We start from the raw sequence: 12,330 nt of genomic DNA on the forward strand, positions 1-12,330 counted from the left end.
AAGCTAAGGGCAAGGCCTGCGCTATTGCATGACATGTGGTCTAAGGTGCCAAGTGGAGCCACAGATGGTGTAGTTTCCGGCATCAGTGTCCTGAACACCCGCTTCACCCTGTACCGCCTTGAGTTGTCCGTCCAGAGCCCTTCTCCTTCCCCACCACTGGTTAGCACCACCCCCATGCTCCCTCCTGGTCCCACTCTCTTTGCACGGCTAGTGAAGGAGGGAACTAACATCACTGAGCATTTGCTGAGTGTCAGCACCGTCCGGGTGACCTTCACGTGTGACTTCATTCCATCCTCAATCCTATGAGGAAAGTACTATGTACCCCATTTTGCAGCAGAGGAGCCTGAGACCTGGGACATTAAGCAACTCGCCCAAAGATCTCCCTGTAAGTGGATGAGCCTAGAACAGTGCCAGGCACAGACTGGGGGTTTGATACAAGTGAGAATGTCACCCATGTCCAGCCGCACCAAAGCTGGAATGCGCTTCACCGTGCCCAGTGGCCCACCATTGAGAGGAGGGATTTCGGACAAGGGGAAGAATGTGGGCCTCCTGTTGACCCCCGGGGGTTGATAGACGTGAAGCAGGAAGAGTGGAGACCCTGTCAAAAGGAGCTGTGGTTCCAGTTCCAGGGGCTGTCCCTGCCCTGTCCTAAGAGACATGCAGGAGCTCCAAGAGGGAATAGTAAATGTCCCAGGAGGCTGGGGAGCTTGGATTCCTGCCAAAGCAAATGCATTTGCTCCCTGGGTAATTCCTATTGAGACTTCCCACCTTCACCTCAAGTCCCCTGGGTGAACTCAACCAAAGGCCTCTGTGTAAAAGTGAGTCCAGGTGCCCGCCTCTTGGAACACCATGCAGCAGACAAACAGGAAACACAAATCTTCCCTTAATGGGAGCCAAGACTGTCACACTTGGTGAAAGGGCCTCTGTGTGCCCTCTCTCCCCCCAGAGCAGCACCCAGCCAGGGAGGAGGGGCCCTGACCTGTCATTTGTACCACACATCAGATGCTCCTAATCTAGGCTGTCATCCTCGAGCAGCACAGAGTCCAGGGACAAGGTCAGAACATGACCCACCTATTGTCGAAATTCAGCCTCTGTTCACTGGTGCTGGATTAAACCTCCCCGGGGGGGCTCTGCTCTAGGAGACAGAGTTTTGGGTGAAGTAGAAAGAAATAGCATTATTGCTTTGCCAGGCAAAGGGGGCCACAGTGGGCTAATGCCCTCAAAACCGTGTGTCCCGCCCTGGAGGGGGTAGTGAGGAGTCTTACAGTGTTCAAGGAGCAGGGCGTGGTCAGGTCACGGACACTCTTCTGATTGGTTGGTGGTGAGGTCATCAGGAGTCAGCATCATCAACCTTCCAGCTGGTCTGGGGTCTCCGTGCTTGCGGGCAGCATACAGTTAACTTCTCCCAGCTGATGGCGGTCTCAGTCTCTGCAAAACAGCTCAAAGGACTTCGCTCAGAATATTATCTATGGTCTTTGAGGAAGAACTAGAGGTCCTTGACTTTGTTTCCTGGCTAAAGTATAATTATTTTGTGTTGCTTGACTGTTTTCCTTTCTTTCTGCATTTTCTCACTTTTCTGATGAAATTGATTCTTTGACTACAGTTTTTCTACAGACGAAAGGCAGGCGGAGGACATGGGTGGGGATCTGTTCCGGGAAGACCTCCTAGGGTCCTGCTCAGTTACACTCCGAGGGGAAGCCTTGGCTCTGCCTGGTTGGCCAAATGACGTTGCCAAGTCCCTCAGGCTCTCTGAGCCTCAGATCCCCTTTCCGAAAGGGGGGCTAATGACAGCACCCCATGGATTGTATCGCTTATGGAATAAGATTAGCAATGTCTCCCAACGAGCCCCCAAAGCACCGTGTACTCTGACACCCTTATCCTCTCATGCCATGCAACCTCTGTGCTGGTGTCCGTACTTCCATTTTACCCTTTGCCTAGAATGCCTTCAGCCTACTTCAGGGCTTAGCAAATCCCACTGCTTTCTCAAGGCTCTGCTGAGGCGGCAGCCCCTCTCTCATGGGACTTTCAATCAACCCCTGCCCACCCACCCTTCCTGCCAGCCCGGGCACCCTCCCTTCTGCTCTCTCTCAGCAATTCAATTCAACGTCAACTACTATGTGGCAGGCATGTGCTGGGCAACAGCTGCACAAATATGACGCCCACACATGTTCCCTGCCCTCCCGGAGTTTCTGGGTGCCTGGACGAGACATACAGTTGAACAGGCAATGCCCATACAGAGGAAGCACTTCTGCCAGCCCTGGGGCATGGGGAAGGGGTGCCAGACCCAGGCTTAGGGCTCAGTGAAGGCCTCCCGCTGTAGGATGACTCAGCGGAGGCCCGGGGACAACTAGGAGGGAGCTGGTGAGTAAAAGGGGCCAGGAACCATGTTCAGACAGAGGGAACATTGTTCATGTCCCTCATTAGAGCACCTGGCAGGTTTTAGTGTAACTACGGGTTCCCAGATCTGTCACCCTTTCTGAGCTGTGAGCTCCAACAGGCTGATAAATTATTCTCTTGCTCTTTGTAGCCCTGGCTCTAATCCCAGTGCCTGGCTTCGAGTGGGGAATGTGTCCGATCAATGATGGCCAATTGATGAATGCACAACAGTAAACAATCCATGGGGAGTCAATGCCTGGCTCTGTGATGCCTGCAAAATGCAGAAGGTCAGAGGAGGCTGAGGTCACAGAAGGTGGGAACGCAGGGAAACTGAGGCAGGGGCTGAGCCTCAAGATTGGGAGATGCTTTCTGCAGCTAGAAGTACTGACTGAACGAGCAAAACCTTCAGGAAGGGTCTCTCAAATTTGGAACTAGGCCCTTTGATTATTAACAACTGAACAAACGAGCTCTTACTAGGGAAAGATGTCAAGTCCCCCGCTTGGGTTCAAAAGCATACTTCCACTTGTGCAGAAGAAAGGAGATTTGGCTTAGAAGCTGACTGTGTGAAAAAAAAAGCAGACTGTGTGGTTTTATTTCATTGCAAGCTCGGCATGATCCCAAAGTGAGGTTTTCTATGAGGCACAGCTCACACAACCCGATTCATACCCCACTCTACCTGGCCCAGCACATCTGGAACACACACCTGGAGCCCCCGGGGTCAGGACACTACACTGCAAGGAGGGTACCAAGCGGACAGTGAGGATGGAGAGGGGCAGGTGAAGGACTAAGACCTCTGCCGGAGAAGGGAAGGCTCACTGGGTCCAGGATAGCCATGACGGCATCCCGGGAGGGCCATCACAGGGAAGGAAGGCGAAGGCTCCAGAGAGCGATGGGCCGTCATGTGAGGGGTGGGAAACTTGGTTCTGAGCAGGAGGAATGCCTTGACCTGTAGATTACTCATAGATGGTATGGGTTCCCTGGAGAATGGTCTGCCAGCTGTGGGCTGAGGAGATTCCTGTCCAGGAGACAAGTGGGGCTACCCCACAGAGCCAAGAGCACTGGACTTGGAGTCATGTGATGTGATGCATGTGAAAGAACCTGGTAAATTGCAAAGCCCTTTGGAAATATAGGGGCTGGTATAGTATTCCCTGTAAAGATCCCTTTCCTGAACTGTACCTGGGCACTAGAGGCTAAGCCTGTCCCTCCCTTCTGGAGGAGGCTCCCAGGCCCCCTGACCTGATCCTCCCAGCACTGACACCCATCCACCCACCCCGTTCACCCCACCCCCAAAGAAGCACACACCTGCAACAAGACAGGCAGTGACTCTCTAGCCCTCCGTAAGCTGCAGGCAGAGTGCAGCTTCCAGACCTCAGCTCAACCATACTTCAGAGGCTCACGACACGGGAGGTGAGGAAACTTGAGCCCAGAGGCACTTGTGCAAAGCAAGGAGGCAGCATAATGGTCCACCCCTCCCTCAGCTCCCTGTCTGGGCGCTGGCCTTTTGGGAAGCCCACTTGGGTTGACTGTAGAGGAATCTCAGCCACCAACTCAACACACCAGCTTCAAAACATACCACCGCCTCCCAAGGCCTCAGTTTCCCCTCTGTCAATGGGAGTGCTGCTCTCCTTGGATAAGCCCCAAGTTTCCATGCCCTAGTGCACTAGAGTGCCACGGTGAGGTCAGGCAGTCCTGAGGTTGAACATCAGCTTTGCCTCATCCTAGCTGTGTGACCTCAGGCCTCAAACTCTCTGTGCCTCGGTTTATAACATGTAACCCGGGAATAACTCTGCTTACCTCTAGGATCATTTGTGAGAACTAAAAGAGATACCACCAGGAACTTGCTCAACACAGAGCTGCACAGTAAGTGCCTTTATTTTTGTCACCTTCTGGGGCGGGGGTGGGGGGGTGGTCTTGGGACTGTACTGTAACCATAGGATCCCAGGGCTTTTCTGCAGCAGGGCAAGTTTTGATGGGAAAGAGGTTGGGGTCACTGGGCCTGTAAGTGAGGTGGGACCACCCTGAGTGAGGCAAATAGTCCCAGGGAAATGGGGGGGGGGAGAGTCCAGGCACCTACAAAGTCACGGGAGTCAAAGTCCCAAGAGATGCCTCTCGAGTCCTGGGGTGGGTTTCCAGACTCCCCCCACCCCCGAGGGCAGGGAGGGCGCTTCCCGAGTCCTGAGGTTTCCAGGCCCCCCGAGGGCGCGGGCAGGGTTGCCGCACGCCGCCTGCCTCTCACCCGCCCGCCCGCCCCGCAGGTGCGACGGCGCAGCGCTGGTCCATGAAGGTGCCGGCCGAGGTGAGTGCGGCGGCGGGCGAGGCGGCAGTGCTGCCCTGCACCTTCACGCACCCGCACCGCCACTACGACGGGCCGCTCACGGCCATCTGGCGCGCGGGCGAGCCGTACACGGGCCCGCAGGTGTTCCGGTGCGCGGCGGCGCGGAGCAGCGAGCTCTGCCAGACGGCGCTCAGCCTGCACGGCCGCTTCCGGCTGCTCGGCAACCCGCGCCGCAACGACCTGTCGCTGCGCGTCGAGCGCCTCACGCCGGCCGACGACGGCCGCTACTTCTGCCGCGTCGAGTTCGCCGGCGAAGTCCACGATCGCTACGAGAGCCGCCACGGCGTCCGGCTCCGCGTGACCGGTGAGCGCGCCGCCCGCCTCCCCGCCGCGTCCGAGGGCTCCCTAGGTGCGGGCTCTGTGCTGGGATCGGAAGGGGTACAACAGGCACACCCCTTTCTCTAGAGCAGGGGGTCTCACGCCTGGCGATGGCTACGGGACACCCGGGAAGCTGTTAAAAATACCCCCGAATCATGGCCCCAGGAAGGGCTGGGGGCGGCCTGGGTTGGACATTGTAATGAAGCTCGTAGACAGTGAATATGACCGAACAGCTCTCAGACTAGGGGGGAGAAAAACGAGGAGCGGTCACCTTAAATATGGCAAGGACTGCAGTGGGCTGTGTGCACAGAGGGGGTGCACAGGGAGCCCACCAAGTGCCCGGCACTTCTCTAGACCCTGTGGTATAAAGGTGTGGGAACCAGGATCCTAGAGCCGTGGTTCTCAACCCTGGCTGAGCATTGGAATGACCTAAGGAGCTTTGTAAAAATCCCGGAGCGCCCCTGTAGGGGACCCAGGCATTCTGGGTTGAGTTTGACCGCTGCCAAGAACCTCCCATGTGCCCTTGGGCTGGCTGGGCCGCCTCTCTGAGTGCATTTCAGTTTCTTCGCCCTTGTCCGCCCCAGTCCCACAGTCCCACCGATTCAGTGAATCGTCTCAAGTCTAGGTCCTGGTGAGGCTGTCTGAGAGTGAGAGGTGCCCTTGAAATCACTCCAGCAGACTGCCCCCAGTCGTGTGCTACCGCAATAGTAACGACGTTTAGAGAGCACTTGCCCAGGCACCCCACTTGTCAAATCTTCTCAACAGCCCTGTAATGTAAGTGATCCCCATTTTACACGTGAAGAAACTAAGGCACAGAGCGGCGGAATAACTTGCCTAAGGTCACACGGGTACTGGGACCCTGGCATCGTGGCGCCCCAGCGCCTCTTCCTTCCTCTCCGTATCACCCCCCACCTTCTCCAACCCTCTGGGCCAAGGGGACGGGGAGGGCTGCCCCTTGCCCTTGCCTTTCCCTTTGCCTGCCGCTGCTCTGACCGCACGTCTCTTCATTCCGCTCCTCCTCGGCCGTCGCCCGCAGCCGCCCCGCGGATCGTCAACATCTCGGTGCTGCCCGGCCCGGCGCACACCTTCCATGCGCTCTGCACGGCTGAAGGGGAGCCGCCGCCCTCCCTCGCCTGGTTCGGCCCGGCCCTGGGCAACGGCTCGGCCGCCGTGCCGAGCCCAGGTCAAGATCACGGCCACCAGGTGACCGCCGAGCTGCCCGCGCTGGCCCACGACGGCCGCTACACGTGCGCGGCCTCCAACAGCCTGGGCCGCGCCGAAGCCAGTGTCTACTTGTTCCGTTTCCACGGCGCCTCCGGGGCCTCAGCAATCGCCCTCCTGCTCGGTGCGCTTGGCGTCAAGGTGCTGCTGCTGCTCGGCGTTCTGGCCGCCGTCGCCGCCGCCCGCCACCGCCTAGGTGGGTGTGCCCCAGGCCAGGATGGGTGCGAGGGGCGGCCGGGGCTCTCCTCCAGGCTGACCACCTGGCATGACACAAGCAAAACATCACTTATGCACCTGTGCATCATCTCACTTTCCTCTCCCTGCATCAAGCCCAGGAGGTGGGAACCAGCGTGAGCCCATTTTACAATCAGGAAGCTGAGGCCAGAGAGGTTAGGGAACTTGCCTCTAGCCTAGAGTCACAGAGATATAGACCCAGACGATATAGCTCTGAGCCCACCTCTTTACCAGCACCCCATAAATGACTCATCCGGAAGGGTTCCGACCGCACACAGGCTTTCCCAAATGGCACCATTTCATTCGGTCACAACAAGCATCCTGAGCAGCTACTATGTGCTGCATAGGTGCTAGGAATACAGAGATGAATACGACGTGGTTCCCTGATGACTGTGTGCTGAGGAGTAAGCAGATAACTGCAGTCTGCAGAGAGAAGTGCTGCCAGCCCACGTACTACGGAAGCCCAGAGAGTGTGGGCCTCTCTCTGATGGGGCATCGAGACGGGGGCCGGGAGGGAAGGCTTTACACAAGTAAGGGGAGGCTAAATCAAAAGCTCTAAGCAGGTGTGAGCTAGGAAAACAAGGAGCTAATAGTACTCCTAGCAGACGGAACGGCACGTGTAAAAGAGTGGAAGCTCGGACTAGCCGGCCGTCTTCAGAAAGCTGCTGTCACTCCTCCCTACTGTCACTCAGCTGGATGGGAAACGTGCTCTGTGCCCCAGAGAGGAGGCTTCCCAGAGCCTCCCAGACCACCCAGGTCAGTAGCACCAGCCTCAAACTCTCCCGGAATGAAATCCAAAATGTGTCGCAGCTGCTCTGGCTACCATCTCTGCTGGGGCCACACTGGCTTTCCGGCAGCATCTTCAAACCCACCAAGCATTCTGGGCTTCAGGGGCCTCAGGGAAGCAGGTCTTCCTGCTAAGTCCACTCCTCACTCCCTGTCCTCCCCAGTGACTCATCATCTTTCAGGTCACTTCTTCGCATCCTGCTGGCTAGCTGTTCCCTCCAGCCCACTCTCCACAGTGGGGCGGGCTGGACAGCGGGGCTTGTAGCCCAGAGGCTACCATGGAGATTCATGCCTCCTCTCTCTCTGTCCCTCACACAGATTACCCAGTCATCCAGGACGCCTCACCACGGTAAGTAAGCTCGCCCACCCCCACCCTGCCCCACTGTAGTCCCCCCCTGGCCAAGGGGAGCAGGCTTCTCATGGAGGGCAGCCTGAGAAGGAAGAATGGGCAAAGGGCTGGGGCTGGGGTCCCAGCCCTGATCAGGGTCCAGGCCCTCCCTGCAGCCTTCCCCCCCTACTTCAGTCCACCAAGCCTGGCAGCCAGACCGGGCCACGCTGACCTGCTCCCCACCACGTTCCCAGCACTGACTGTGGGCCTCACACTGGCCTATCTTCCGGACCAGCTGCCTGGTGTCCGTGGTGCTGAAGGGTCGTTTTTCTGGGTCTGCCTTATCTCTGCACCTCGCTGTGATCCCTGGAGGCTGTGTTTCCTCTCATAGTACCCAGCATTCTAGAACAGATCCACACAAAAGCCACCATTAGGCAATCATTCTCCCAGACACCCTGCTGAAGGCTTTGCAAGCAAAACGTCATTAGAGGCTCTGAGGGCTCACAGACTCAGCTAGGAAGCATTGACCTTGCCCCCTCTTGGTGTCTGTCCAAGTGAAGGCCTGTGTAGAAGAAGAAAGCATCCAGTTCCAAGACCTTGTCCGAGATGCTTGGGGGAGGCAGGCGGGGGATGACAGCCTTCTCTAGGACCCTTTAGACAAGCCCGGGCACTCCCATAGCTCTGTTCCCACCTGTGCCTGGGGGCTGGAAGAGCCACATTACCAGCCCAGGCCCCTCTCTGCAGCTGCTCGCTCAGTGATCCCCACATTCTCAAATACCTGTGCACAGTCCCTCTTCTTTGCTAACTTACTGCCTCACCAGGGCACCTAATCAGAAAGCTGATGGTTGTTCAAATATCTGTTGAGTACCTACCACGCACTGGGTACTGTTTGGGATGCTAAAAGTACAGCAAAAATCCTCCACCTCAGAGAACTCACACCTTACCATGGAGAATTTCAATAAACATATAAACAAGAGATCTTAGATTGTAAAATAAGAGCTGTGGGGGAAAAAAAATGGACAAGGCGATGGAGTAAAGCCCCAGGAGAGGGAGGTGCCAGTGGGCTGTGGCTGCTTTAGACCAGGATGTCCTCTCTGAGGACACTGAGGAGACCTGAGGCAGGTGCTCGATGGGCAGGCAGGGGTGGTGGGGCAACCCAGGAGGAAAAGGCTCTAGAAAGGCTCACGCGTGACCCAGGAAGAGGGCACAGAGGACAGGCAGGCTGTGGGATTTATTCGGAGTGCGATGGCAGGTCAGTGAATGGTTTAAGCAGATGAGTGGCCCCATCTGAACAGGCGTGGAGGCCAGGAGACCTGTGAGGGCTGTTGACCAAGGCTGCAGCTGGCTAGGTTGCTTGGCTGAAGGTGGCATTAGAGAGGGTGGGGAGATGGGGCAGACAGAGGCAGGGATGGCCAGAGTGCGCAGCACAAGCAAGGGAGGGGGCCAGCAGGTCTGGAGCTGGCGCCCCGAGTGCCACCTACTGAGCTGAAGATGGGGGGGGTGGTGTGCGGTGAGGATCACACGAGCTCTGTGGACTGTTTATGTTTGAGAGGCCACGAGGATGTCCCGGAAGTCAGGAAAGCGGTTAGGGTTAGCAGGAGGCCCGGCCCGGAGGTCAGGACCCCAGAGATGGTTTTTGAAGCCACAGATGGGATCCCTTTGAGAAGACAGACCCTGGGATGCTGTCATCCAGGTGGTCCCCTCCCTGGTCTGCAAGGTCTGCCGCTGCCCTGCCTGCAAGCTTCGGTTAGTCTCCAGGCCTTGTTGGATGCAGGCCCCCGAATCCCCTCTCGTCCCTCCTTCCCCCGCTTCCTGGACTGTGGTTTGGGCGGTCAGAGACCCCTCCTGTTTGGGTGGTCAGCCGACTTTCTCCTGTCCACAGGCCCCAAGCTCAGGAGTCCAATTATGAAAATTTGAGCCAGATGAGTCCTCAGGGCCCACCAGCAGCCGTGTGTTCACCTTAAGGAGCCCATTGGCCACCGGCATCCCCTGGACACCATGAGGAATGAAGGCCAACACGTGGCTTGGCTGGGACGGCCCTTCCTGGCTCCCAGGCACCTTGGCAGCCCTAGCCTGGCGGCGCCCTGAGGTCAGGCCCCTACTCACAGAGGCTCAGAGGTCTCCTACGTGGACTTCTGTCTCCAAGCCCCAGAGATATTTCTGTCAACGGGGCGGCATTTTGCATGTGCATGTGTGTGTGTGTGCCCGCACTCGCACATGAGCCCAGGTGACACTTCTGCAAAGCTCGTCTTGCCTTTGCTTACCTAGAACACCATAGTAAAGCAGGCAGGACCCTGGTCAGAGGGGTCTCCAGGCCCAGACTCCATCCTGTCACCGACTTGCTGTGTGGACCAAGGCACTTTTTTCAATTCTTTGGGCCTCTGTTCGTCCACTGTTGAACACCGACAGTAACAGTCTTCTCTCCTGGCTTCGGGCTGTCAAGGTCTGAGGAAGTAGTGGATGTGAAGGGACTTGGGGCAGTACAAAGCCGTCTACAGGTGTGAGCGGTGTTACAGGCTCCTCCTTGCAGAGCGACCTTGGGACATCTAAACTTGGACAAGCATAGCACCCACACCGGCCTCGCTGGGAGTAAGGATTCCAGAGGGCAAGCCTGGGTCTGGGCTGTGCCACCCTGTGGTCCCAGGAACATCAAATCAGCAACAAGGAGAAGCCCGGTATCCCTGGCCCCTGGGGTCTCCTCTGTGACTGTCCCACACTCTGCCCTCCTCTTACCCCATCGGCTCTCTGCACTGCCTTCAGCTGGGACCTCTGGGAAAAAGAAACAAAACACCCATCATCTCAAAGCATGTGGAATCCACTGTTCTTAAGGACCAAAATCTGGGAGATGTGAGGGCAAGTCTGGGCCACAGGGTGGCCGTGGATAAAGCAGCTGCAGCTCTGACCTCTCTACCACCTGCCTCTTCCCTGGATGTGCACTGGCCAAAAGCACTGGCCATTTCCCATTTGCCCGAGTGTTGCCAGGCTGACTGCAGGGTGCTGCCTTCCATCCTCACACTTGATTGTTTTAGCTCCTGCTTTGGGGGCAGAGAGAGGGGGAGGAGGCATGCTTGGGACCCAGGCGAGCTGGCAAAAGGGCCGCAGAGATAATGGCCTTCAATGGGAACAGACTTTCTTCCCTCCAGAACTTTTCCAGACGCTGCAGTGGTAATTGGAGCCACCTGCTGTGAGCACGGGGTCCTCTCTGATGCTTTCCGGGGAGATGGCATGAAGGCTGAAGGATCTTCACAGGTTAATAAACAGGGTGGTGGGTTACAAGTCTCCTCACTGGAGCCTTAGCCAGAGCAAAGGGGTGATGGCGGCTCATGGTTAACCTGGGATCCATCCAGGAGCCTGTCTGAGTTGTTAAGAGGTCAATGGAGTTGGCATTTGTACCTCTTTGTGCAGGGATACTTTGGGCACCTCCATTAAGAGTCCTGTATCGTCAGGGGTGATGTGTCTTATACCATCCGCTTGGTCTCTGAGGCCAGTTCCACAGCCAAGAAAAAGTGATAGGAATTATTTCTTATGCATCATTTTGTGCTAGCAGTTGGGCCAGGTGTTTGGGGATATAGAAATGAATAAGGCTGGACTAGGTCGTGCTGCAGTAACAAAGCCAAATCACAGTGGCCGAGAACAATTAGGGTTTCTTCTCTCCTTAGCTGCATGCCCGGCACAGATCGGCAAAGAGCTGTGTGCATTGTACTTACTCAGGGACCCAGGCTCCCGGGGATCCACCCTCTCTAATGTGGATTGCTGGGTTGGAGATACAAAGAAAGCTCTAGAGGGTCTTCCACTTGGGATCATAGTTCACTGGCCAGAACTAGCCACATGCCCCACTCTCCTGGAGGGGCTGGGCAGCGTGACCCTCAGTGCACCTGGAAGAAGGGAAGCCGGAGCATTGGGGAACAGCCCTGACAACTCCACAGGAGGACTCTCCAGGGGTTCTCACGCTCGTGAGCAACACAGACTAGTAAGTGGGAAATCACGTGAGGGCATCAGTCTGCTGGGGGTGCTGTGGAGCACATACAAAGGGGTGAGTGACCCAGTCTTCGGAAGGCTTCCTGGAGGAGGGGACATGGAGGTGGTACACACTGGCCACACAAATGGGGGAGAATGGAGGTTGGGCGGTAAGAAAAAAAAGTCATTCTAAGCAGAAGGGTCATTCTGAGCAAAGACTGGGAGGTGGGGCACAGGGTGCTGTCTAAGCAGTTGAAAGTTGCTGGAGCACCAGGGTAGGGACAGGTGTGGCTGGAGCCGAGGCCACAGCATGGAGGCTCCTGGGTGTGGAGGGCTCGGCCCCAGCGGGGATGAGCAGCTGGAGGGAGTCAGGGCACCCTGCACTGCCTGCACGGCTGCTTTCACTGTCTGACCACTGGTCTGCTCCAGACCCACGACACCCTGGGGCTGGGGTTTCCACCTTCGGACCCTGGGCTCTCAGAGCAGCATTTCCCAGGTGAGTTGCAAGGATCACCTGTATCAGGAACACCTGGGACGCTTGCTCAGCTCCCCATCCTCAGCACCACCTGGACCACCTGAATCACAGGCTCTGAGGGCAGGGTCTTTAGACAAATTATCCAGGGGATTTTGTCCCTAACTTTGTATTATGAGCATTTTTCAAATACACACACACAGCTGAAAACGCAAGACGATCACCCAGGTACCCACCACCTACATTCAACACTTACTAACATTTTGCCCTATTAGCTTAATGCACAAGTGTGTGTATATGTTT

General features: G+C 56.7%; 1 protein-coding gene across 1 annotated transcript; it reads left to right on the top strand.

Moving 5' to 3' along the window:
• Positions 1 to 316: 316 nt before the first annotated feature.
• Positions 317 to 9,562, top strand: SIGLEC15 (sialic acid binding Ig like lectin 15). Its single transcript, XM_060118367.1, has 8 exons — positions 317 to 385; positions 498 to 744; positions 2,528 to 2,606; positions 4,163 to 4,236; positions 4,632 to 5,015; positions 6,066 to 6,446; positions 7,589 to 7,619; positions 9,481 to 9,562. Exons 1-8 carry the CDS (start codon positions 317 to 319, stop codon positions 9,560 to 9,562), a joined length of 1,347 nt encoding a protein of 448 aa, XP_059974350.1.
• Positions 9,563 to 12,330: the final 2,768 nt, after the last annotated feature.

This window comes from Mesoplodon densirostris, chromosome 15 (genome assembly GCF_025265405.1).
Source record: "Mesoplodon densirostris isolate mMesDen1 chromosome 15, mMesDen1 primary haplotype, whole genome shotgun sequence".
NCBI lineage: Eukaryota > Metazoa > Chordata > Mammalia > Artiodactyla > Ziphiidae > Mesoplodon > Mesoplodon densirostris.